Below are 27,921 nucleotides of genomic sequence, written 5' to 3'. Positions count from 1 at the left end.
TCTTTTCTCTTTAAAATGTGCACAAAACAAGATTAAGGCGGACATCTGAAACGTTTTTATGTGTATGTGTTGATTATACAGCCTGAATGAAGACATTGTCACACGCGGTCAATAGGTCAAACTTTTGTCGCTGTGAGGAGTACGATTTTCTGGTGAGAGGTTGATTTTTTTTTTCCCTTTGTGTGGAGTATTAATTCAGGCTTACAGACGTGATTATGAGGTTCAAGTTGTTGGCGGTGATTGCCATCTGGCAAACTGGTAAGTATACTCACGATCAAAATAATAATAAAATAGTAATAATAAGTCTTTATTTCAGACTGTGTAGTCCAGATCACAAATTAATCGAAGAAATGAATAAAATAAAATAAAAAAGACACTAACAAACATAAAGAGATTAAGGTTTAATTATTTGCTTATTTGATTGGTGTTTTACGCCAAACTCAAGAATATTTCACTTATACGACGACATTATGGCTGGAGGAAATCAGGAAGAGCTCGGGGGAAACCCACGACCATTCGCAGTTTGCTGCCAGACTTTCGCATGCACAGCATGAGCTGGACTTCAGAGGTTGACATATATTACATGTACAAATGCACAGTATGGAATTGCCAAGGAACTGTACGTCTTAAATTTGGTCACTTTATCTTAAATGAGCATTTTACCTATATACTTGATAATGATAATGCTCACCTAAACTTACAGGCCTATTTCTGGGGATATGAATTCTGTTAATTTGCTAATTACCTTTTGATATGATAACTGCAGTCAGCACTGAAAATACACGGAAGGTTTGAACAGTCGAATTTACGATGTATAATTTCTTTTGCTCGTCAAAAGGGATAAGATAAAATAATGAATTAATTGGGTACAGGCGCCAAGTTAAGGCCGGTATTTTTCTAGCAGAATTTACCGTGTATATACAGTTTGTTTTGACTGAGTCGTCTACAGTTTCACGTTATTTGAGACCCATTTTATATGACAGTCGTAACTTCCCTCTGGTGTGACGTCACAACGTCAACACACAATGAATGCATTTGTCAACGTGGTGACATGCGCTTCACGCAACGTTACGGAGCAGCTTTTAAATCGGGACCCTGCTGTCTGGTGAACAGTATGGTAGCGACACCGTGTTCTTGGGACGTGGGTGACAATATGTGATAAATAGCGCTCCGTTTGTCTTTTGGCACAGTCTAGCGTTGATTCTTGACCACATCCAGCAAACCTCTTCCACCAATATGGCGTGCAAGTCTGTGGGAAAGTTCGTCAGTAACTTGCCGAAGGTGCAAAGGTTTTCTTCGGAAAGTCAGGTTACTTCGATCAATAAATGTGACCGCCATCGTATAAGTGAAAAAGTTTTGAGTACTGCGTTAAAAAGCTATCCCGAAAATAAATAAAATGTAAACCTCGTGAAACACTCTTGGTCATGGGAACATTTTACTGCATCCTTACTTTTCAAAATGGCTTGGGCTTCCAATTATGGGGTTGCAAAAATCATTTATTTTTACATTATTGCATATATTAAACGGAATGCAAAACAAACTAAACTCTTGTAGAGTAACTATAGCATAAAACGTTCTTGTTCATTTTGCATTTTTATATATGTTTCCAGGGTTTTCACTGGCTCAGTTATACTGCCCGGATTGTAAGACGCACGAGGGTTTGCTGGAATGTCACCCGGGTCCTCATTCAATCTGCAATGCAAACGAGGTATGCGTTGTAATACAATCAAGAGTGTATTATTCTCACGAAAGCCAGATAAAGGTACCGCACTTTCTTTCTATTGTGACAGTCGTATGTGTGAAAAGTATTGAGTATGGCGTTAAACAACAATCAAATAAATAAAAACACTTACGATGCGCATGTGCACAACGGTAGTTACGCCGGGCAAAAAGTTCAATCCAAAACAGACAAAATTCTGACAAATGTTAACTAGTGGCAAAACACTAGCGTAGAAAATTATAGTGTATCAAAAAACCGATAACATCTTTGTGGCAGTATTATCCAATCATTGCCCCTTCACTTGTAATAGTTACAATAATTTGTAATAAGCTGTAAAAAAAAGTTAGAATACCTTATTCCACTTCCATTTTCTTTTTTTCTGTGGCTTTAAGGTTTGCCAGATACACGCACACGAAGATCCGCATGGCATTGCCATGGAAACCGCTTGCCGACCAGCAGAGGTAAGGTTCATTTTGTGCACAAGGCCAAATATGACTTGAAGTATTGATGAAACAAACGGATTTCTTTATTTGGTTTATGACAAACTCTAACGTGTAAGTTATACAAGTTGGATTTTCAGTTTTCATCTTAGAGGGATAATAAACCGAACACTTTTTAGCAGCCAACTAAGCAGTCATTGAACTTGTCCAATGAAATAGGCTGCGTGATTTCGTCTAACATGAGTTTGACCCTAAAATATTGGGTGGAAAAGCACACTATTCCTTTGTGTGGTGTTTCATAACCCACGCAGTAAACAGCTTTCAACTTGAAATAATCGAAAGCGCGGTCATGTTATTATTTTTAACCAATCAGTGGTGAGTGATTTCTGTAACCCATCGTGTTTATGGTTTCTTTAATATGGCGGATCCCATGGCCTCGTAGGAATTTCAGGTTAAAGGTTGATTTGTAGAGTTACCAGTGCACGTCAGAACAAAATGGCTTTGAAAATTACTGTTGTGTTATTTGTTGTCTTTTCTTTAAATATTTCGCACATGACAATGTTGCACATTTAACCTGATTCTGAAAGTTCAGTTCCAATGATCTTTGATATATGTTTTGTGGCGTGTTTGGAAAGTAGGATGACATTCTACTGCAAAAATACTAACATCAAATGTAATATGTTATTCCATTTACTTGTCTGTAAAAATACGCTTCACTGGGCGACGTTTTGCTCATTTGCTTTCCACAGTCTCTGTTTTATTTTCATTTAAACTGTTCTCAGCATTGTCACCGTGACGAGCTCCACGATCCTATTCGCTGTGCCCTGGGCCTTCCTGGTCCAGGACCTGGTTGCGTCTGGTGCTGTGATGACGTCACCTGTGTCGACAAATACCACTACCTCCTATTCCCAGGTAATTTGTATGACGTCATCAAATTTCCGAGAATACCTTGCGCAAAAACGTGATGCCATCCTCCTCGCCCCTTCATTTTTCGTCCAGCACAGTAACAGTAGTTTATATTCACCAGTATTTATTTATATGACATGTGCTTAACACCATGCCGAAGACCTTTTCACATATGCCTTTTGCGTGTGGCCTTTTCTCTTCCTTTGGGAATGACCGCCTCGAAGTCGGGCGACATGAGATCAAACCCCAGCCGAGTCATACCATAGACTTTAAAAATGGTACTTCTTGCTGCCTTAATTGGCGTCCATCACATACAAGATTGTGCAAAGAAACAAGACTGACTGGCTGGTGTCAGTTTAATGTGACTCGGTGGGGTGTCATGTCTGGTGTCTGTTGTGTTATACTTCAGTGGCAGTATCACGTCGGCAGCATGGGCTCGCCCTGCCATAAGAATACACAATATGCAAACACACGATGAATTCTCGTACCTCGTCGTCAAATGACTGAAAAACTGTTAAATACGATGTAAAACTCCAAGCATACTACCCCCCCCCCCCTTCCCGCCCCTCCCCCCTCCACACACACATACATAGATGCATACATACATTCCTTCGGAAATGGTTCTGGTGATTAATGAATTAGAACCGGTTGTTGGAACATTGTCTTATGATCACCGCAGTTAATATCAAAGTTAAACTGACGCTTAACGCTTTCTGAAGGGAGGTAAATCTTACGGCGCAATGCGACAATGGATGAAGGTAATTTGTCCATGTAAGGGGTCAAGCAAAGGAAGCCTTAAGTAGTTCAAGCCCAAGCTCTTGTCATTTTATGAGCTAATTAGTAAGGTAATGTAATGTATTGGGAGAGAATATATTAGACACGATTAGCTTATGTCTGTAATAGGTACCTCGGTAATATCTAATTTTACGTAACTACGCAAGACTATAAAGGCCCAGTACTACTCAGTGCTTGGCATCCTTGAACGTTCTATAATGCACAGGTGGATGGTTCGTTTGCTCGTTTTAGCATTAGGTTCAGCTCGGAATTCAGTGTTTTCTTCCACTTTTCATCAGAATCACTAGAATCTGCGACACACATGAGCTGCTTGATAACTTGAATCACTTAGGGAGGCCACACTTCTTTGATGTCTAATTTGCTTCCCACAAGAAATAAGTATGTAGCACTTACCGTTATCGTGGTTCAGACCAAAAGGTTAGACGCAGTTAACATCCCTGCATTTGTTTTTAGTTTGTCCTGGTGCTAGGGGTCGTATAAGTTGCTACTTTTTAAAAAATTTACATAAATATGTGTAGTAAAACCCAAACTGACGCCCATGGACAAGAGACCCGATTTCACTGGCAACGTGTGATCATTTCTTGCCTTTCACACTGGAGTCACTGTTTTTGTACATAAGGTGTTCTCTATTAGTGACGCCGCAGTCACAATTTAGTGTAAAGAAGATCATCTTCAATTTGGAGCGCAAACCATCCTACTATCATCGCCATTAATTATCAGCAAGCACTGATACACTAACATCAGTCATCATCGTCGTCGTCGTCATCGTCATCGTCATCATCATCATCATCATCATTTTTATTAGGAGCTAGAAACACTTGTCTTTCACTCGTCTTTTAACACCGGCTTTGGACAGGGAATTTGTAGGCTTCTCTGCTCATCTTTACTGATGACGCACGTGTGGCCGTTTGCTGGTCAAACCATCGTCATACGTGGGAAAGCTCATGGGTAACTTGCCAAAGATCGGTGGTTTCCCCCAGGCACTCCAGTTTCCTCCAAACATAAGTGAAAACGTCATGATTACGGTGATAAACACTAATCAAATAAATGGTCGCAGTCATATGAGTCAAAAAAGCTTGATTTTGGCAGTGTACAATAATGAAATTAAATAGATAATTTTTTAAGTTTATCTATTTGTCGTCATCATTATTATTATCATCATCACTTTCATCGTCATTTATCTCTCACTTCAGGCCAGTTCACCACCCAAAAGCCAACAACAGCTGCGTCATTGACGACGCACGCTTCCATGTCAACGGTGGCACCGGTGATCGAGTCCAACTGCTATCTGTGTGAGGGGGCCACAGCTGTGGCCGAATGCCTGGCTCACCCCCATGACTGTGAACTGACACAGGAGGTGCGTACGCTAAATGCTATAGTTTCTTATATAAACTAAATGATACTACAAATGTCACGGTGGACTGTGTCATAAAGTGTTGATAATGATTTAAAGGAAAACAGAAGAAGAAGAAGAAAACGATGGATTATACGTAAAGGTCAAAAATGCGCCGGAGCATCAGAAACAAAACACAATCGGCAACAACAAAGTCTTTCTGTCATATAGCCCTTCGTCAATGCTAAAGAAAAATGTTTCCAAATCTGATGACATGTATGTAAAATAAAATAAATAGGGAAGGTCTAACAGCAACCTAAGTTGTACCTTGTGTTTTCCCTGAGATCTGTCCGGTTTCCACCCACAAAAATGCCAATCGCCGCCGTATGAGTGAAATATTCTTGAGTAACGGCTAAAACACCAACCAAATGATTAAATAAGTACATGCCCTTGAACTGTATCTAATACCGCTTAATCTGGGGCTAGGGTCCGTAAAGGCAGCCATGCTTATTGTATCTGCATGATGCCTTTATGAACAGTTGCAATCAAAGCACGACTGAGATACTTGTTTAATTGCTATTTGACCTGGAACTCATTCATGGACTACGAATTTGAGCTTTGATATGAAATTCTTGCCTGGAATATCCACTGTCTGCCGGGCATTATTGCAAACTGATGACCGCTTCTCTCTTGTGTGTTACCGGCTTTATTTCTTATTTGTATGATTTCTTACATACCTCTGTCTTTGCGAGCTAGTGTTAAACGTTGTTTTGGAAATGGATCTTGAGATTATCGACTTGGAACGCCCTTTACGGACTACGAATGGTATATGAATGTCGGACATGACGCTTATATTTGGTCCTCCATGTATAAGTGTTAAGCCATATGACCTTCCTTCCATATAAGGTCATGTCTAAGTCTTTTCTAAATAATGGAAAAAATTAAACTCTCAAAACATATTGACTCTTCTGCAAAGAATGACAAACTAAACATGTATACGACACTGAGGAAATATTTTACAGCCCATGTTTTAACATTCTATATTCACTATTAGAAGGTGCTAACATACCTCAAATCTTAATCATAACCTCACAATATGGCGACCTCGAGAATTCTTTTTTCTGTCTTTGGAGACTTGTAATTTCTTAACAAATAAAAATCAAAAAATCTAATATTGTTTCTGTTCATTACACTACAAGCAGTAGATTTTCATTTGAAATATAACTGATCGGTGATCATTCTTTTCCTCTGAGCATTGGTTTCTCAGCATCTTGGGGTAGGGCAATGATAAAATTTTGCCTTGTGATCTCTCCTCAATGGTGCACAAGGAAGGAAATTGATCTTCATTTTTTTTATAACTTTGAATGTCGGCAGGTGTGCATGGTTTTCTATAATAAAGGGCGGATAACCTCGTTTTGCAGATCCGATGAGGTAAGAACTGAAAAGCGCGGTCACTAACGAAGAGAACTGCCGAGGAAAAACGACAAATCAGTGAAATATTAACTCTGTTCACTTTGTGATTCTATGGCATGGCTGGAAGAATACTTATCCATATGTGGAGTTTTGTGCTTCTTCAAAAAGTTAGTTTGTTTGGTGTGAAAATCATATTTGTTAATGAGGTAGATTCACTCTTTGTAGACTTGTATTTACATGTCCGTTCCATCAGTATGGAGAGAATTCTGCTATTTTTTTTTACTACTTTTTAAGTATTTACATGAACAGTTAGAATAAAACCCAAACTGAGGTGAAATCTCAGGAGGCAGGTAATACGTGTGACCATTTGCCAGCTATCGTATTATATTCACGTTGTGAAGCGGGATTTTAATTTAATTTGACGATGCGATTTGTCTGATCAACAGATCGATCTCGATTAATCAAACAAAAAAAAACGATGTGAATACAAAAATAAAATGTATGAATGGGGCCTAATATAGAGAGTAGCGCTTTTCCTACATTTTAATTCGACTAATCTAATTCGACGACTAGATATTACAAATCAAACCGTATGAACTGTATCAGTTTTGTTTTCTCGGTGTCGTCAGTTCTGCAGGTCCGTGGTCCATGATAACAACACGATGGACTGCTACGAAGGGACCCTTTTGAACTCTGACGTGTGTGCTTTCTGCTGTGAGGCCCCGGGGTGCATGGAGAAAGTGGTCATTCCCAAACTGCCCAGTGAGTAAAACTATACATCTTAAATGAATTTGGGGACGGTGCTATTTAATCAGGACAGGGTTTCGTTAAAGGAGAAGAAAATTTAAATATCAATCAATATGTACCTCAAGTTGATAAATTATAAATAAAGTCAGCGCCAACATCCGCTGTAGGCGAGTCCATATTGCCTAAGAACTAGTCCTAAAGTCTTCTGTGTTAGGAGAAGAATTGCCGTGGGAAACCGCCGAAGTGCAGTTCGCACATTTCCGGTAGAACTCTTCTTCCCAGAAGGTAGCGAACAGCACAGTTCGTTTTCCGCTTGACGATCGGAAAACCGGAATGTTGGACGTATGTTCCGAGTTTGCACGAACAAGCCGGCAGTTTTAACGACTCTCATTGGCGGAGAAGCAACACACTCCCGGCATAAATTATAGGGTGTTAAAGATAGGGATTTAGCGATTTATGCCAGCTTTGCCGTTTTCAGGCTTTACGTGTATGGCGAGGAAAATTCGCAAATTATGAGTTTTCTTCCCCTTTAAAGGCGAAAAATCAAAACAAAGTACGAAGTATATTTTAGATGAAAGGCCATCAAGAAGCGTCTACGAAAATTGTTTCTATTTGTTCTATTTATTTATTCCTGATCAGTGGTATAACATCAGATAGGTTTCCGCCACATAATACACAAACTGCTTTCAAAATTTATACACAAATAGTGCTATAAATGCATTCGCCAAAAAAAAAGCTTTGAACAAAGTTTGTGAAGTAAAAAATACAGATGTGGCGTCATTGATATACTATCCAAAAAAAGAAACGCATAGGTGTTTTGTTTTATTTTAAAATGAAATAAATACATTTTGTCTTAATTTCATGGGCAAAATGTGTTTTAATATTGTTAATAGTCACAGTTAGCACACATTTTATTCCTCAAAACATTTCTTGGTTGAAAATGTTGAGTTTGGAGGCCGTTTTTGGAAGAAGTAAAAAATACAGCACCACACTGCATCACGTGCAGTCTTACACGCCGAACTTACGCATGGAAAGCATGCAATGTGTGAATATAAAACCACAACTTCGGGCCGGAAATCGGCGTCTTCCAAGTGGTGTTTTCAAGCTGATTCAACATGCCACGTCTTGACACTGTCACAAGAAATATTGCCATTGGAAGATTTCAAGCTGGAGAGTCCCAATCGTCCATTTCTAGGCGTCTACACGTCAGCCAGAGCACGATTTCACGGCTTGCTGCCCGCTACAACAATACTGGGACAACAAATGACCGTCGGCGTTCAAGTCGACCACGTGTCACTACAGCAGCCCAAGATCGCTACATAAGTGTCCTCCATTTGCGTGACCGTTGTGCTACAGCTGAAAGCACAGCAGCCAGCATACCGGGACTGAGGAGGATATCAGGTCAGACAGTGCGGAACAGGCTGAGGGAACATGGACTGAGAGCCAGGAGGCCCTATGTTGGGATCGTGCTGCGTCCTCACCATCGCGCCAATCGCCTCCGATGGTGTAACAACGTGACTGCATGGAATCTACGCAACTGGCGACGCATTTGGTTCAGTGATGAGTCCAGATTCCTATTCCAGAGACGTGATGGTAGAAACCGGGTTTACAGACGTGCTCACGAACGTTATGCCCCTAACTGCGTACGCCAAGTGGACAGATTTGGTGGAGGGAGTGTCATGATGTGGGCAGCAATATCGTATACTGGTCGTACAAATCTTGTCCACGTTCAGGGAAATCTTACGGCCGTACGCTACCGAGACACCATCCTGCAGCCACACCTCTTACCTGTCATTGACGTTCAGCGGGAGTTGTTCCAGCAGGACAACGCCAGACCGCACACGGCACGTGTCACAAGGGACTTCCTCGCCGAAAACAATATAAATGTGCTACCCTGGCCGTCCCGTTCCCCGGATCTTAACCCAATTGAGCATCTGTGGGATGAACTTGATCGACGTCTACGCCAAAGTCAACCTCAACCTCAAACGCTTCAAGAGCAAGTTGCATGTTTGCAGGAGGAGTGGCAGAACATTCCCCAGGCCTCTATCCAGCGTCTCATCCAGTCCATGACAAGGCGTGTCAGAACTGTTATTCGTGCCCGTGGTGGTCACTACAGATACTGACATTCCACTCAAGTGGGAGACTCATTGTGAGTGTCTTACCTCAAGTTGATGGCCTTGTTGTCTAGATATGGACCCTTCCTTAATCTGTGAAAAAACATATGTGCAGAATAGCAATTCTTATTTAGTTATGCATAATTGAAAAGACTGCATCACCTCCCACAAAAAATCGGGTTATGCGTTTCTTTTTTTGGATAGTATATATACAGGGTCTCAACTGACCATCGAACAACTTGGTGCTTTAAAAGCGCTTTATTTGGTTGGGAAAACTCCCCCAAAATAAATTCAACAATCTTTCAAGAGCATGTTTTAATGGTTTTCTATCTGACATATGGCTGATTGTGGTGTTTTATTTTCGTTTAAAGCTGACATAAACAATGTAACAAAGTTAGCGCCCCTGAGAGCGCTGTGCAAACTTCTGCACAAAACTATTTTCACTTACTTTTTAAAAATGCTGATGCGCAATAAAATTTAAAAAAGAATATAATGGAGTGTCCTTCTCGAACCTCAACTAAGTGTTTTTGTTTTTTGTCACATAAGAATTTCCCCTGTTTTGTTTAGGGAATATTTTGAAAATACTTTTAGGCTTTCAAGCTGTTCATTTCAGCTAAAAAGAAAACAATTTCAACAAGCCGGTGGATTTGCTTTAACAGGTAACATGCTTGATATGACGACCCCAACCTCTATGCCCCTAACTACCCTACCAGCACTTCCGGTGTCCACTACCCCACATCCTCTGGGGCCGGGCGGGGAGATCAATTGTCACGTGTGCGAAGACGCTCATCACATAGATGACTGTCTGAGACATCCGACATATTGCCATCTGGACAGGAATGAGGTGAGTTTTCATACAAATCTGGGTCGCGTTTCAAGCGTGAGTCTGCAAAGTTGATAATCTTGGCATTTGTCACGTGTTATACTTGGTACCCTGACCTCACGCCCTCTGGAAACGTGGATTGATCCAAGACCTGGTGGGCTTGGTGTATAGGCCATGGTGCTGGCGAGCGTGTACGTTACTATTCTCAGAATTTACAAATTTCATAAACATTTAGAACAAAAACCCTATTAAACTGAGGTAAATTGAGTACAGACCGGATTTCACCGGTTACATGGGACTTTTCCCAAAGTATCACACTGTCCCTTGTTGCTCTGGATTTACTCTCCAAGCTAGGGTCTTTTGTATGGTACATAAATAGGAATTCTCTTGGTGGAACTCGTTGAGTCCATTTGCATTGTTTTCATGTGAATTTCATGTGAACAACATACGATGACAACACGTCAATGTGAGTAATTCTGGACCAGCGACGTCTAACAAATTACGAGTCCTGCGGGGCTTGCAGAGTACGGGGGAAAGGGGAGGGGGCGTCTGCGTGGTCTGAGGGACCTGCTTGAGCAGCAGTGACCCAGGAAATGTACGTATGTCCTGATCATAGACGTGTATAGACGTACAGCATAGAGAGTAAAACCAGAGCAGCGACGACAGCGTGATAGACGCACAGCATAGAGAGTAAGACCAGAGCAGCAACGACAGTGTGGTAGACGTACAGCATAGAGAGTAAAGCCCGAGCAGCGACGACAGTGTGATAGACGTACAGCATAGGGAGTAAAATCTAGAGCAGAGACGACAGTGTGATAGTTGGAAAATGGTCACAAGTAACCGGTGAAATACGTCCTCTTGTCAATTTACCTTATTTAGGGTTTCGTTTTAACTGTACATGTAAAGGTATAAATACTAGCACTTTGCACGCCCCCCTAGCACCATGGCTCCAGCAGAATTAGGTAAAAAAAAATATTCAGTGATGATACTTGCAATTCATTAGTCATCATTTGTCTTGAATTATTCAAATTGCTGTGTTGTCATCACATTTAACATACAATCACTTCAAGACACTAGCCGAAACTATGACTTCAATATCCGGAATTACTTTTAGCCAGTGTTAGATTTGCTTTTAAAATACAATATTTAAACATTTGGTTGCTTATTAAATTGTCAACTGTTGTTTTTCCGAGAATCTGAGAGTATTTGCTGTGAAGTTGTCTATCCGGGTTGTAGACAAATGATTGTCTAACATATTGTCTACAATACAATAGTCTACATGAACACTGAGTCATCTCCCTTGTAGATTTGCATGGTAGAGTACGATCCGCATGGTCACGTGCACTCGAGATGTGAGCGAGATCGACGCGTAAGTTAAATTATTACACAAAAAGTAGCTACCCTCAGATTTATCTAGCTTTATTCTTCGATCCATTGAGTTAAAGCTGCATTTTCTGGTCCCCTTTGGTTCGTGTTGGACACCTCTGTGATAAAGATGTCGTCATGAACAACTGTGACTTCATGTAGTTTTCATTAGACAAGTTTTACTGGATATGGAATTAAGATAGGCTGGCTGGATACAGGTCTGAACATATGTCAATCAATGTCTACAGCGAGTTCGTCGACTGACGTGCTCTCACTGCACGTGAAGCCTTGGTTACAATAAATGGTGATTGTACGTCACATGTGGGAGAAGTCCCTCAGTAACTTAAAGCTTCAGTCGACTGCACCGGGCACTCCGGTTTCCTTTATCTATAAATCTGAAAATGAAAAATTTTTTAGTACGGCATTAAGCAGTAATCAGTCAATTGATAGAACAATAAATAGATCGTTCAGTCAGTCATCATAAAATATTGACTAAGCACGTTAATGACATGGTATGACTCAATAGATCGGTAAATGTGCAAGTTCTGTAAAAAAGACGTTGCTACCAAGAACAGAAAGTTATGTCCTGACGACCATCCACCATTTGTTGAAAAGGGAACATTCCAGGTTCTACAGCTTGCAGTGTCATCCAGGCTTTAGTGAGGAGTTTTGAGTTAGAACTCTTTTATAGTTACTGGTAAGAAAGTTGTACTGGTCTATGTGACCTCTTAGTAATGTCAGGCAACTATTTTGATTTCATATTACTATAAAATCGATTCACAAAAACATATTTAGGGTAGACGAACGATGGAGTAATTGAGCAGCTGAATGTTTGTGTAATTAACAAAGGACATGGTACAGAAAGGCGGGGAATCGGCCCCAGTGCAAGAAACTGTGTAAAATAAAGAAGCGAACTAACTATATCGGTGAGTGACAGTCACTGGTGCACTCGTAAGGCTACTTCTTTTTTCAGTTCTGTTTTACTCTTCTTTCATTACTAAGTAACCATTTCATTTATGGCCACATGACTTTTATGGGTGCTTCAGCCAAGATTTACACTTGGATATGGAATTTACAGAATGGTCCTCCCTTTTTAGAATTCGCTTTCTTCTCGATTCTCCGCCTTACTGTGCCAGGTCCTTTATGAAACAAACAGGTGTCATTTATACCTCTGGAACACGGTAAGACAGCTGACTGGTAAATTATAATCCCCAAAAAGCCTGCCCAACATTTTTGACAAGTCACATGATACAGGAGGGCTCTTTTTTACCTTTAGTCTTAAAAGAGTTCGAACTCAAAACTCCCATATTCCACCTTTGGACATGCTCTGCAGGCATGTTATGGTGAAAGGGAAGAGAGTCGTAATATTTGATGCTCTCATATCCAGACCTGGAGTCAGTAGTGCTGCTCTGATATCCAGACCTGGAATCAGTAGTGCTGCTCTGCTATTCAGACCTGGAGTCAGTAGTGCTGCTCTGATATCCAGACCCGGAATCAGTAGTGCTGCTCTGATATCCAGGCCCGGAGTCAGTAGTGCTGCTCTGATATCCAGCCCCGGAATCAGTAGTGCTGCTCTGCTATCCATACCTGGAGTCAGTAGTGGTGGTCTGCTATCCAGATCCGGAGTCAGTAGTACTGCTCTGATATCCAGACCTGGAGTCAGTAGTGCTGCTCTGATATCCAGACCTGGAGTCAATAGTGCTGCTCTGATATCCAGACCTGGAGGCAGTAGTGCTGCTCTGATATCCAAAACCTGAGTCAGTAGTGCTGCTCTGATATCCAGACCTTGGAGTCAGTAGTGTTCCTCTGATATCCAGAACTGGAATCAGTAGTGCTGGAATGATCATGGTCATGTGTTACTCAGTTACAGGATCGAAAATTCCTCTTTTTAACTTTTTGACATTTTGATTAGCCGAAATATTAGGGGAACTGAGACTGAGGAAACCAACATTGCCAGTAATAAAATATGTATCTCAGTTGCTCTTTGATTGGCGATGAATTGGCGATGAATTGGCCACCCATAGCCCTGGTAAGCGGAATTAGACACAATCATGAAGCAGAATGCCAGTTTCCACATTAACTTACAAGAGAATTATACTCATTGTAAAACTTGAGAAACTAGAGTTTTTGCAGTAATAACTTGTGACTAGTCACTCATTCGCATTCAGGCTTGATCAATCAATCAATCAAACCGTTAATCAGTCAATCTGTATTTGTAGGTATGTTTAGACCGAGAACTGAACAACCATCTGTCGTGTTTGTTTGTTACGGAGCACCCAGAAGGTCCGCATCAAGGACCCCCGGGCCCCCCTGGCCCCGAAGGCGCATGCGTTTTTTGCTGTGAAACAACTGACTGTTTCCATCAATCCTTAGCGCCTGTGATCATTGGACGTTGAGAGTAATCTCCCTTGTATCTATACGCGTTATACTAATAGTATGAGAATGCTGGGCTGGATTCCAATACACGTGAATGAAAACGTGCACATTTTTTTATAAATATATGAGCCAACCGTGTTGTACTTCTAACGATTTCTGTACTAGAGATATTTAAAAGACTCTGGTTTAACACTGGATAAAGGAACTTCAAAAAAAAAAGAAAATAAAGCAAATCATTTAAAATATTGTTTGTTTGTTTTATTATTTTCAAATTTTGTATTTAGCTTTTAAGATGCGCTTATTGGCAAGTTGTAGGTTCATTCCGTAAAACGAATTCTCGTTCCAGTCACAAATTGGATTACATAATTTTATAGCGTTCGGAACCTATGCGTCAAAACAGGCATTCGTATATCAGCCTTCAACCAAGATGGACCTTCCAGGTCAATAATCGCAAGGTCAATTCCGAAAAAGACGTATAACACAAACCACCAAAGAACTAAGAAAGTATATAACGTATGAAAACATGACGGAATTATGCCAAGAGAAGCAGTCAACATTTTTCAATCATTTTGGAAAGACACAAGTAATGTTCTAGGCGACTGAGTGAAATCAGCATTCAAATCGTGTACCATGCTAGATTATCAATTGTCGATACCAAAATATGTATCTCAGTTGCGCTTTGATTGCAACTGTTCATATACCCGAGGCGGCGGGCTAATTCAACACGATGAACATACGACCCCTAGCTCGGGTTAAGCGGAATTAGAAACAATCATGAAGCTAAGCCCCAGAATCCTGTACTTGAAACTTAGTTTATGCCTTGGTTAATTCTGCCAAGTGTGTAGGGTTTTTTCACTGATAAAGAAAACTTGATTTTAATCATTAAAAAGCTTGACAAGTGTGAAAACCTCTGCGTCTTAAAAGCTGGGTTAAATGATAAAGATCGAAATTAGCTGAATTGATTTCCCAAAAAGTTAAAATAAAAAGTTTAATATACAAATCAGTAAAACTGTCAAAGCTTAATTATATACAATTTCAACCTTTTATACAGAGATCATGTAACTGTAGCAAATTAATTAACCCTGTGCCAGCAGGCATGCTGACTGAAGACATATGATCCTGAATCTGAAGTCTCCTTCATTCCTGTTCTTGACAGCGCCTGAAAATTCTTCACAAGAATGGTATAACCTGGATGCCATTATAGTGCATAGTAATGCTCTCGCAGTATCGCGCGAGATCTGAACCGGCTACCTGATATATATGATTCAATCGTTATATACTGGTTGTGACAAATTTAAGACTTAACCCCACCCCAGGGGTGCAGATTTATGGATAGATAGCCAAAGGGTTGCGGGTGGAAATGATCAGGTACTGTATGCGAAAAGGTGACGGGCTTGATTGAAAAAAGCAGCCGCTTGTTTCGTGTCTGGTGTAATCTCGAAACGCCGTCATGTGAGGTGAGATTTACTGAGATCTTAATGTGATAAAGCATGTCGATCTCAAATCACAGACTCGTATTATGGAAATCTGGGATCGGTTTTATTGCCAATGCTAAAACGATTAACTTTGTATACTTTTGACAGTCATTCGTTTTAGGATTTCCAAACACCTAAAATTTCACTTTGTAAGGCCATCGTTTGACAGAAAATACTGAAAGAATTAAAATTGAAAATTCGTTTATAAGTTTACTGAAAATAATAACGATGACCAGGAGATTTATTGGGATTCTTGACGATTTGTTTTGATAATCACAATGAGGACGTTGTCTTCCAGCCGATGACAACCTAGTAGCCGACAAATAGATTGTCATTGTAAAAAAATCGGATAATGTTTCTGATAAATGATAAATTTCTGTGAAAAGACTAATTAGAATGAAGTAGGCCTACTTTTCAGCAGAAAGACCATTAAACACTGTCCGGGAGAAATTGCTCGATTTTGTTTTTGACTATTTGTAGATATGATTAAAATAAGTGAGAAACTTGGGAAAAGTTCGTCTGATGTATACCTCATTCTACTATTTTCTTCGCCTACATGAGGGAAATTGTTCAACAGTACACTCGATGAAAAAAAAACCTTTAACATCTGGCACATGTGTCTATTAATTCATTCACCCCAACGCGTGTGCCTGGAAAGCCCTGGTCAGGGGGAGATAAGCATGTAGCGCCCGTATCACTGGCACATGTTGCGTCAATCTTGTATCACGGCGGACTGTATCTCTTTTCAATCTCAGTTCTGTTGATATCTTTGAGCACACGTGTGTGTCTGGGAAAGGTTTTGCAGCATCTGTTTTTCTCAAGATGTCTAGATTTTTTGAAGGTGGTTATCGAGAGTTATTTATAGCGCTAATCTTCGTTAGTTTGCATTTCAAAGTGTTTATATATACAGTGCATATATGCAGACCTAAAAGTATGCATGATAATTAGATGAGAAACATGTTTGTTTTTACCACACAGTTTTCCTAAAATTTTCGGTAAATGATTCCATTTAGTGATTTGGCTGATAGACTGATTGGCTCAATTACTAGTTGATTGACTGACTAACTGACTGACTGACTGACTGACTGTCTGTCTGACTTACTGGATGGCTGGCCCACTGACCGACTGATTAACTCACTGACTGACTAAATGGCTCACTGACTGACTGACTGTGTGGCTGGCTGGCTCACTGACTCACTGACTTAGTGATTGGCCCGCTTTCTGGCTGACTGTCTTTCTGACTGACTAATGGGCTGATTTAATGTGATCGATGGCCCAATCGTGTTTGTGTCTAATACATGTATTAGGTAAGATCCCAGCGCGACAGTCTTTGTTTTAAGTTCCCCTTGTGATCTTGAACCGGATCGTGTACAACATATCAAAAATGTAACTATTTCATTATAGTTATTTTCATTTATCCACAAACATTGTGATTTAATGATTCAACAGCATTGAAACTGAAGAACTTTGGTCTTCAGAGAATCAGAGTGTGCATGTTTACGTCCTGTTGATTAATTAAGCCTACGGTAATCTGAAGGACATTATACTTACAGCCATATTACTGTACATTTGTATATGTCCTCTTAGTTAAACTTATATTATAAACCGTCTGGTATTATACTCAATGCTACTTAGATTTCAGTCAGATTGTATAGGGTTCTCGGGTGTTACTGTCACAAGCCAAGCAATGTCACTCTGACAAAGGGGGATTTTTATACCGGTACAGGAGTCGTCTGGGATATATGCACAACGTAGTGTTTATTTCCCCACATACTTTCTATCACGCTAAAAAAATGGCTTGTTTACTTATTCACGACAGGCCGTCATCGGGCTACTAATTTAACAACTGGGCTGTCGACACCGAACTCAATGGAGAGAGAGTCTAAAAGTTTTCACCATAAACCTAATGTTAAGTTGTAATTTAACGATATTTTAAGAAGCTGGGATTTGTACGCAGCTGGTAATGTCGTGATGAGGTTATCAGAAGAGATCCTTGAGGTTTCCGTGGTATAGGGTTGTTGTAAAGGCGTTCCAGGCAGGGAGAAAAAGGATATATGGGAGTGCTGCTCATGTTATAGATGCCAACTAGTGTAAGATTGATTCTAGATTATTTACATGCCAAAAACCTTGATCAGACGTTGGCTGCCCAGTCGCCGTAAAGCTAGATATAGTTCTCAGAATTTACATGCTATATTCTTGAGTGCGGTGTAAAACATCAAATAAATAAATAAATGAATATTTTATATACTTTTTCATATTTATATATAAATTTTATATTTATTTTAAAGTTTGGACACATTGGGCTGATCCAACCCGTTCAAAAACGAAGCAATATGGCGTGTTCCATGTGGAGAAAACGTTAGGTCTTGTCATTTTCTTCTGTTTTGATTTATTTATTTATTTATTTATTTATTTATTTATTTGATTGATATTTTATGCCGTACTCAAGAATACGACGGCGACACCTTGGGTGGGATCTTCTATTTTGAAATAATGTTGTATTGTATATTGCGGTAAATGAGAAAACAATCTTGTGACTATGTCCAGTTAGTTGAATAGGGAGTTATTCCAAAGACAACGGTGGATGTGTAAAGATTGCCCAGGTGCCAATTCAAAGATGGGCGGTGTAAATTTTGTTTCTATTTCTTTATGCGGTTTCCATAAAATATTGAGATCTGCATTGAGAGTAATGCCAGAACAACGACAACAACGTCATAGCTGGTAACTGGTCACACGTAACCGATGAAATACGGTTACAGCATAGAGAGTAAAACCAGAGGAGCGACGACAGTGTAACAGCTGGTAGTCGGTGACACGTAACCAGTAAAATCCGACCTCTTGTCAATTTGCCTCAGCTGTAAGGTTTTATTCCAACTGTTGAGGGGATTGTTTAAATAATAGCATTTTACACACCCTCCTTAGCAACCATGTCTTCAGCAGAATTGGTTAAAACAAATACTGTGATGAGAATGTCAGTATTCCTTTCTATCCACATTTGTCTCAGTTGGTCGTAACAGGAATCCATCGCTTGTTCATAACGTGTTCCACCACAATCCCTTAAAATCCTGGGCCTGATTAAAACCAGAACCGCACCCCTTATCTCCGAGACCCAGGGAGGTCATAAACCGCCAGTGACACGGATCAAACCCCGGAAGTTTCCTTTCCGTCAGCGCGTAACGGGACACTTGTAATGTTATTCCGCCTTGGACATTTCAACTATAAATGTAATCTAGCGTTACGCGTGCGCAGTGGCTGGTATGTCGCCGAGGTACAATACCTTCCAAGCTTATTAATATGCTGTAATTATTAGTATCCAATTTCGCATAGGATAACAATGGCTTTACCACCAAAATCGCTCAACTGACGTGAACTCTTTTGATTAGTAGTGTGAGGCGTATGTAGAAATTTGTGTTAGTTCTACAGCAGTCACGTCAGTAATAAGTTTGCAATTAACATCACTGCATTTGTTTGTTCTTTTTAACTAACTGTGCTTAGGAATAAGCCATGGTGCTAGGTGGCGTGTTATTTGCTAATATTTAAGCATTTACATGAACAGTTAGAATAAAACCCTAACTCACGGAATGCAACAGGCCGTATTTCACCCGCTACGTGTGATCATTTGTCAGCTATCACATTGTTGTCGCTGCTCTGATTTTACTCTATATACTGTTTTTCTTTAATTATATTAACGTACATATTAGGAATAGTTCTTTCAAGAACCATTTGCCAATCATCACACCGTCGTCGCTTCTCCGGTTTTACTCTTTAGGTTATAACTCTTTTATTTCGGTGTATATGACGTTTCTGCATGTAGTTGCATTACTTTATAATATGTCACTCAGGATGCCCTCATCCAACTGAAATTCAAAGTGCTTTTTAATGCTGTCATCCGAATGCCTGCTGTCTGACTGACTGGGATCTGGACGAAGTGACCCAATGATTACAGCGGTTCACTGGGTGCCGCCGGAAATGCTTTACATTAAGGTCTATGCACGTGTTACCCTTTAGGGCCCATGGCCTCTATTCCGAGCATTCGCTAGTCGCATTTTGAAGCTTATCATCCGCACCATATGATAATCACTGTACCCGAGTAATTACGTGATGATGAAAGACGTCTAATCTGGACTGGAAGTTCGTTCGTCTTTGTTACGAAATGTTAACAACCAATCAACGACAAAATCAGACGTTGGACCGGAAGATGAAAGCTTTATGGTCCTGAAACGTTACGCCATTCCCACGGTTACAGATATCATAGTTCTGCCTGGATTCGGCTCAGAAGACATTAACAACGTTTGTTCAAGCTTGTATCCAATGGCTTTGTATGGTAACCGTACACTGGATGAAGAAAATGCTGCACTTCATCGAAATAGTCAGAGTTATCTAACAAATATATGTTCTGTGTAGTACATTGTGACGTGAAAGTATGGTATCGTTACCATCTCGGCTATTGTAGAAAACGCAACCCCTTATCAAATGAATCAAGGCAATTTGCTGAGTTTTTTTCTGCTCATTTTTTTAAAGACTCTAAAGAGTCTTTTGGTCCTGTCTAGTAGGAGAATCTACAGACCTCATGCATTTAAACACATCATTAAGTACATGATGGTACATGTACTATTTGGGTCATACATCTCAGCAGGCTCCCCGACCCGGTCTCACTCACTATTATCACACTCGCTCTCACGTTTATTAAAGGCCACTTGTTGTCCACCAATATGGTATGAAAGTACCTATGTCTCATGTGGGATGGTTTACGCTGGACGCTCCAGTTTCCACCATAAAAAAACCTCTGTCGTATAAAACTACTAAGTATGGCGTTAAACAGCTACCGTTAATTAATAAACAGGTAAATAAATCAATGCACACAGTCATATTTTTCACTAAACACATCCAGCCGTTTATTTGAGTTTTGTTTTACATATGCATGTATATACGTAACACTGTGAAAAACCATTCAATGATCTAAGGTTAGAGAGAGGTGCAATGTACAAAACGTACAATGTATACGGACGTGCCGTTGTGTGAAACCCTTACTTGTGGGCGTTAAGCAGGTTCCGTGTTCCTAATATGTTCATCGACCAGATCGATAGCAAATATGCATAAAACAGAGGGGCTATTAAATATAAATGCCTTAAAAATGAAATTCTGTCTTCTTTTTCTTTTCACGTACCCTTTAAGCTCGGAGATGTTCAAATGTACGTAATCGATGCCCATTTTTTAAAGCGGTAAAATTACTTTCTGAAATTGATTTGGATACAAAACAATTAAGATGTAAAAAGCCTGAAATGTACTGAATGTTGCAGAAAAGATGGAAAATAATTCAACTTTTAGTAAAGTATCCGCCATTGCTGTTCAAGAGAAATACCGACATTTTTCTTTGACAGTTTCCCATTTAAGAAAATTCTAATCAATAAAAGTTTTGCGTTAACACATGCCACCATGTTTGCTATATTGACAGAGAGTTAAGATTTGACGTACCAACAAGCCTATTAGACAAGCTTTTGAAATGAGAATTACGTGCGCGATTAAAATTATTAAAATTCGTATAACAAACGAGTTTGACGTTTTATATCATGCACATTTTGTCTTGTTATTCCAAATACTGAAGTCATTTTGGGGCAAAAGTGAAAATATTTCAGCCGACTATGTATAGCCATCATCAAGACTGACAAACAGAATGAACTCTAATAAGGCTATATAAACAAAAGTGACAACGTGGGAAAATTCGTGTAAAACATAGTTAAACAAAACGCATGCATTATTAGTTATAGGCAGAGAAACATGGTAAAATACTTAGACAAGCCGAGGTCACAACACCGGTTAATGAAAGATGGCTATGTTAAGCTTGCTAATAATTTGGAGGTCCATTCCTAGTTATCACGTGATTTATCGGTCGTGATAATTAATGTTGGTCTTTTAACAATATAAAAGCTTTTCTAAATAAAGTGTGGATTTGGTAAAGGGTCAGGAATTTACATTGACGTGCGTGACAGTTCATTCCACGGGGTGCCAGGAATAATGTATTGGTCTTTTCCATTCGAGTGAACTCGTAAAAACACTTTGCTGAACATAAACTTTTGGGTGTTGTTTACAACGTGATACTGAATCCAACTTTAAACGACAGCAAATAGGCTTATCTATGTTTATCTCGCGAGAGCGATGACGTTTCCGATGTATCGCAGGACACCGCGAGATAAGCAGGTCACTATGGGGACACGCGGCCCAAGAAAGTCACATCTATTGCCGTATATCACTGCCAAATTTTGCATTAAATAATTACCTCTGAGGGCTTGGCTTTTTCTTCAAATTGGTTTCTCGAGCGCTCAATTTAGCCTGACTAGTTAGTTCGAGGGATTGGCAGTGCTCGCAACGAGGCGACTAATGGGTCATGTGACCTCGAGACCTTCGACTTTTTGGTCCGGCTTCCCCTGGCGTATGTACTTGATGAACTCAAGATGTGTTAGAATGGAAGTTAATCATCCAAGACAAGTAGAATCCAAACAGGGCGGTCTTATCTTAAGAGAAGAAGTTTGTCGGAAAGTTGTGTGGAATTAACAGGTAGGTTTATTATCGTGGGTTTCACCCGGGCTCTGTCTGGTTTCCTTCCACCATAATGCTGGCCACCGTCGTATTAGTGAAAGATTCTTGAGTACGGCGTAAAATACCTAGCAAATAAATCAAATAAATAAATATTTCAAGGTCTCTGTGCTGAATAATACCCGAAGTCCATTGCCTTAAAGTATGCAACTTCTCTATAGTTAGTCTCCACGGCACAGTGCACATGCTACGTCATCTGTAAAGGCTCGCGCCACCTTGTGGAGAAATATGCCAACATCTCGGGTGGAAATTGTGACTTGAATCAAAGGAAATCTAACTGTAAACGGCTGCTACAAGAACTGGCCACACCTTGAACCCGAAACTCCGTATTTAAAAACTATGATTTCCCTGATCATTGTTGCTATGCAGCTAAGAGCACATTTACTATTTTTATATTTCCAAGCAACTATAAAACAGTGACTGTCAAAGACATTGATGTCCTTTTGCAAAACTTTCCGTTCTTTAAGTCTGTTTCAACAAAACCACGTTTGAAATCCATCATCCATCACAGAGAGAAAGAAAAATAGAAGGCTGCGTAGATACGTCACATCATCAGACGTAGAGATCGATGAAAAGTGTTGTGGAGACTAGCTTTAGCGAAGTTGCAAACTTCTAGGCAATGGATTTCTGGTAATACGTTTATAACATCCAAATTTTCCATGGCGGCTTTACGTTCGGAAATTTGTCAGGCATATACCAAACAAGCATTTATCATTGGACGCGTGTACTTGTAACAATATGCTTAGACATGAAGTCACACAAACATTTATATTCATTTTTCCTCGTGTTTCCCAACTTAATATGTCAGCCAATGAGATTCTGTATTCATTCTCATGATTGACTAAGAATTTCCTAAAGATATTGTCTCCAGTTTCAAATATATTCTCCACCAAAAAAGAAACGCAAAGACAGCTCATGGTGGTGACACGCGATGCTAAGATGAACATCCACAAAGACAATTTTGACTGAAGTCACAATTTTAAATACGTTCTTAAAGCTCATTTTTCGGTTTTATAAAGTAAAATTTTGTCCACCTCATCAGTGTTGTCTTGAGCCAAATCTATTCGAATTTCAACTTTCAGCACCAAAAACTGGGCGTTTTGGAAAGATTTAAATTTTGATTTAAGTCAAATATGGCTTTGTAGAATCAGCCACTGGGCCTTAATGAGCTCTGTTTCTTATTTTATTGTCGCTGGCATTCTGACTTTCTCTTTGTGTATGTTATTCAACTTTAATTCAAAGCAGAATCGTCACTGGAAAATTGACCTACAAATGCGTTTCACTTTTGGCATCCTATACATGCCAGATGTCACCTCATGTATATGACAAATATGTTTGGGAAATCTCATTAATCCGATAGTATTTTTGTTGTGGCTTTTTAATCATGCAAGGATATAAAAGGATTTTTTCGGCAACAACAAACGTTTCCGAATTTATTTGAAGATAGGTATAATCCGAGTTTAGCCCTAATGAGTCTATGACCCGCTTTCCCACGCGAAAACCTGCAATACGGTCTACATCAGTATTCAATCAGGTTTACACGTGCGTCTTATTACGCAAACAAATTAATCTTAATTTTCTGTAATTAAGTAGTAGTCCCTGACAGAAACAGGTAATGATTAATGACAATGTCTGTGTTTTAAAAAGATTTCGTAACATTTGGTGTAGTTTCAATCAAGATCTCGATCCTTCAGATGTAACTGTGACTTTGCGTCAGTTTGGAATTTGCTAATTTGTTTAACATGTACAAGCTGGTTTTACTAAACCGCCAAGAGTATCGCCAAGTCAACGCGCTTTCTGTATATTTGTGACCAGAGGAGGATAAAATACCGACCTTTGAAGTCAAGGATTCGAATCCAGTTTTCATGAACAAATAAGCAAAGCGAATAAACGAATGCTATATGTTTTAATTTTTAGTGTTTCGTCGTTTCTTAACTGGAGTGGCCTCAAATCCAAAATCGTCACCAGGACCCGGGATCACGAGGTAATCTTAGACTTAAGTCATAATGTCAATTAAATTATTATCTTTAAATCTGACATCTTTCTTTCTGTAATTTATCTGAAAGTGGTTGTGCAGTAACTTACCCAGAATTTATGTTGTCAAGCAATATTTTGTCCTTCTCAGGTAAGAAATAACAATATTATTTTAAATCGATTTGAAATTTTGACTTGAAAAGATTGCTTCGTGATCCCGTGGGCAGAATCCCTATGACACTGAGCTGGTGTGACGAATGGATGACGTACACGTATGCTTTCGGTTTTGCGTCGTACTTAACAATTTTTATCCATATGACGCAACAAAAATGATATAAGACTTTGGAATAGATCTCCAAAATGAGATAGGAAGAATCATTGGGCATGGAGGTGAAGCATTCATACAACTGCACTGCTACCCTCACGACCTAAGGCCTGAGTTCGAATCCAGCTCTTGCTTTATTGTCTGAGATTTTAAATGAGGAGGTTTATAAAGAACCTAATGATTTTACGGTGGATTATTGCAGGCACTCGTAAATGTGGCCGTCGGCATATGAGTGAAAACGTCAACAGTGTTAAACATCAATCAAACAAATAATTTAACAAATGTCATCCTGAATGCAGATACATATACAACGCCCTGTCACGTGATTTTGTCACAGTTTATACGGTTAGGACAAAACCAGGCACATAATTTAAGTGGTGTCACCTGCTCATACTGACCTTTATGCATGTCTATTAACACAATTTAATACCGTAGACATGGCATCTGTATAATCGAAAAAACACCTTTAGTAAATAAACTCTGAGGGTCACCAGAATGTCACATTCCAAAACGTAACCAGTTTTGCTTATTTTGATGGTGGAAGGTATCTTAAATATACAGTATTTCTCATCATGATTTTATAATGTACAGCCAGTTCCCAGTTCATGCCGCAGGTTCAAATCCATTTCTCGCTGATTTTTCGGCAGCAGCATGAGGTGACGGGGTTTACCGAATGTCTAGCGATGGGAGGTAGTTTCCGATCGGTTTCTCCACTTCCCTCCAGCAACAAACTTGGCCGCCGTGGTAAATATAAGGAAAAATTAATTAATCACCGGTATATTTGGCAAACAACTATATACATATCCACACGGATTGATTAAGTATTTTTAACCAACAAAAATACTAACAGTTATCAGAGTTATGTGGTGAGGTACATGTACCTGCCTGATACCTTTTTGAATTTGTATATTGCAGTCTGCTATGTTTTAGCGGTGACAAGCAGCTCTGTCTGTCGCTTTGTCGCTCTGTCGTTCTGTCGCTTTGTTGCTCGGTCGTTCTGTCGCCCTGTCGCGCTGTCTTTCTATCGCACTGTCGTTCTTTCGCTCGGTCGTTCTGTTGCCCTGTCGCGCTGTCTTTCTAAGACCAAATATGTTTTTTTGAATTGAAACTATTATCCCAGTGATGCCCATTTTGAGCTGGTGTGTATTACAGTCGTGTCACTTTGCTCGGATCAAGCTGTCAGATCTGTCAAATCGTATAATATACAACAGAATTACACTGCCCCAAGCAATGAACCTCATCAGCTGCGGAATCAACCTCTGATCCTGTGGTGATAAACTAACATATACCACAACAACGCTTGCGTTATCAACGGTGTTGCATACTGACCTCGGTGATAGGGATTTACTTGCGGGTTAAATAAATGACAAAATGCTTGAGATTTTTTAAAAAAAGATTGAATGTGGTTATTTTTTTGCGATCGGAAGCATGTACAGTATATTATAATACTGGATTTTGTTTTCAGAAGCCGCAGAATTCATGTCTTAATTCCATATGCAAAAAGCCTGTGAATATCCCTTCTTAGAAATCCTGGCTATAACATGATGCCTTTTAATTTAATCTCCTGTGTGGACTCAGGAAAACACGACTGATTGATGGGACGGACCTTTTGATCTTTACCCATTTGGCGTTAACGATGTTCCCGAATGAACTGAAGGAGAAAAAGGTGTGCCTATATTTTTCAGTTTCATTGTACGCATTTCCTACAAGCACTTTAAAAGATACTACATTCATTTAACTGTTTTTGTGAAATATAAAATACATCTTGAATATGGATTTAAAACATAATTTATGAGAATCTCTTTTCTACTTTATAAATATATGAATTAAGGAACAAAGAATCCGTCCGCGGGAATAACAAGAATTACTTAGGGGGATAAATAAAATTGTCGATAAGATAAAGAGGGATTATGTACTCTACCCTGGATATGAAATAAGGTACGAGTAAACAATGGAAGTTTTTTCAGGTTGATTACTAATTATCTTTGAATTATGAAATAAACACATTGATGAGACAACGGAGAGTTTATTAAGCTGCGGTTGGATTTCACAACAAGATAAACAAGGATAGCTCTGTTATCCATGAAACATGAAAAAGTCCAAAGTGAGACAACGAAGAGTTATCAAAAGATGTCAACAAGAAAGAGAAACATAACTTGATGGATGGAAGACTAATGATGAGACAATGAAAAGTTTATTGAAAGATGACTGAATGAGTTCTGTTATTATTTACCTATATGAGATGTAAAAGAATGCTGAGGTTAATCAAGATGTAATTAAGAGATGTCACAAATGACAACAGGTATCAAAAAAGATATGAATGAATGAAGACGCGCTACTTAAAACCATGCAGAACGTTGCAGCACTGTACAGTGTTGTACGATATTTTGTCAAAAAGAAAGAAGGGGTAACTCATTTATGTATGAGACAAGGAAACCTTATGACGATGCACCGCAGCGTTTGTTAATGGATGACTCGTTTGTCGGCAAGATAGATGGGTTTGTCAATAAGATAGAAGGGGATAACTGAGTCACGTACAGTACCAAGACCTGGAAAACATATGAATGAACGACTGTTTACAACTCGTCATATCGTGGTGCAAAAGCTATTCAGAGATGTCAGAATGGCTACAATGAACAGTGAAATGGCTACCAAGAGATGACTCACTCTGTCCATAAAGTAGAAACGGATATCTCAGTCATCAATGAGAGATGAAGATTTATGTACACTTTGTGATAAAGGCATTACTCCGTGATAGTTTAGCTTGTGCATATCATATATGGGAAAGAGACAATTTGTATTTTCACCCATGTTTTTTTTTTGAATATTTATGTTTTTAATTTAAATGAATAGTTTTCACTACTTTATCAATGAGACAATGAAGAGGATACACTTAGAAGGCCCAATTTCTTAAAAGGCATAAAAAATTCAGTGATGAGTGATTGTCATGGCAAATCATGCTGAGATAACTAAATTTGCCTCTTGGACATGCAGGGTTTATCAAGTTTTGTCGACGCCCCAAGAAGGGTAACTAGGTGTGTGAAGGAAACACAGGCATTCAACCGATTCACAAGACTGACATGCGCATTTCATGGACATTGGATCATTCCAGGACACGTGAGGAGAATTTGCTTTAAAAGAAACTGATAATTTTCTTGATTGGACTTTTCCATCGTATTCAAGAATATTTCACTTATACGACGGCGGCCACTATTATGGTGGAAGGAAACCGGGCCTTCCGCAGGAGACTGACAAAACTTCGGGTGGAGAGGGGGGCAGTATGAATTGGACTTGAACTCAAAGCAACCGCACTGGGCTCTAGCAGGCTAACTACTAGGCCTATCATCGACAAGAAATACTATATAGAGCAAAACACACAGATTTATTAGTGCTTATTTATTATTACCAAGAGATATACTTTCGAGATAACATCAAAAGGATGTTAGAAGCCAAACATAGAAAGGCGAGCTACTTTGTCGACCTCGCAGAAAGAAATTACCTCATTTAATTCAATTACTGGC

At 39.5% G+C, this 27,921-nt stretch overlaps 1 protein-coding gene across 1 annotated transcript; it reads left to right on the top strand.

Moving 5' to 3' along the window:
- Window positions 1-215: 215 nt before the first annotated feature.
- On the top strand, window positions 216-14,232 carry LOC135481007 (uncharacterized). The gene is made up of 10 exons (XM_064760938.1): window positions 216-258; window positions 1,611-1,708; window positions 2,113-2,181; window positions 2,943-3,072; window positions 5,055-5,218; window positions 6,569-6,625; window positions 7,237-7,369; window positions 10,128-10,312; window positions 11,598-11,660; window positions 13,876-14,232. The coding sequence occupies exons 1-10, from the start codon at window positions 216-218 to the stop codon at window positions 14,050-14,052; spliced, it is 1,119 nt and encodes a 372-aa protein (XP_064617008.1). The 3' UTR covers window positions 14,053-14,232.
- The last annotated feature ends 13,689 nt before the right edge of the window (window positions 14,233-27,921 follow it).

Source organism: Liolophura sinensis, chromosome 13 (genome assembly GCF_032854445.1).
Source record: "Liolophura sinensis isolate JHLJ2023 chromosome 13, CUHK_Ljap_v2, whole genome shotgun sequence".
Lineage (NCBI taxonomy): Eukaryota > Metazoa > Mollusca > Polyplacophora > Chitonida > Chitonidae > Liolophura > Liolophura sinensis.
This window is presented reverse-complemented; position numbering and strand designations above follow the sequence as displayed.

Excerpts from the sequence above, each read along its gene's own strand:
- LOC135481007 (XM_064760938.1), top strand. The coding sequence starts at position 216 with ATGAGGTTCAAGTTGTTGGCGGTGATTGCCATCTGGCAAACTG. Across the intron at positions 6,626-7,236 it reads CGTTTTGCAGATCCGATGAG|TTCTGCAGGTCCGTGGTCCA; the intron begins GTAAGAACTGAA and ends CGGTGTCGTCAG. Across the intron at positions 10,313-11,597 it reads GCCATCTGGACAGGAATGAG|ATTTGCATGGTAGAGTACGA; the intron begins GTGAGTTTTCAT and ends TCTCCCTTGTAG.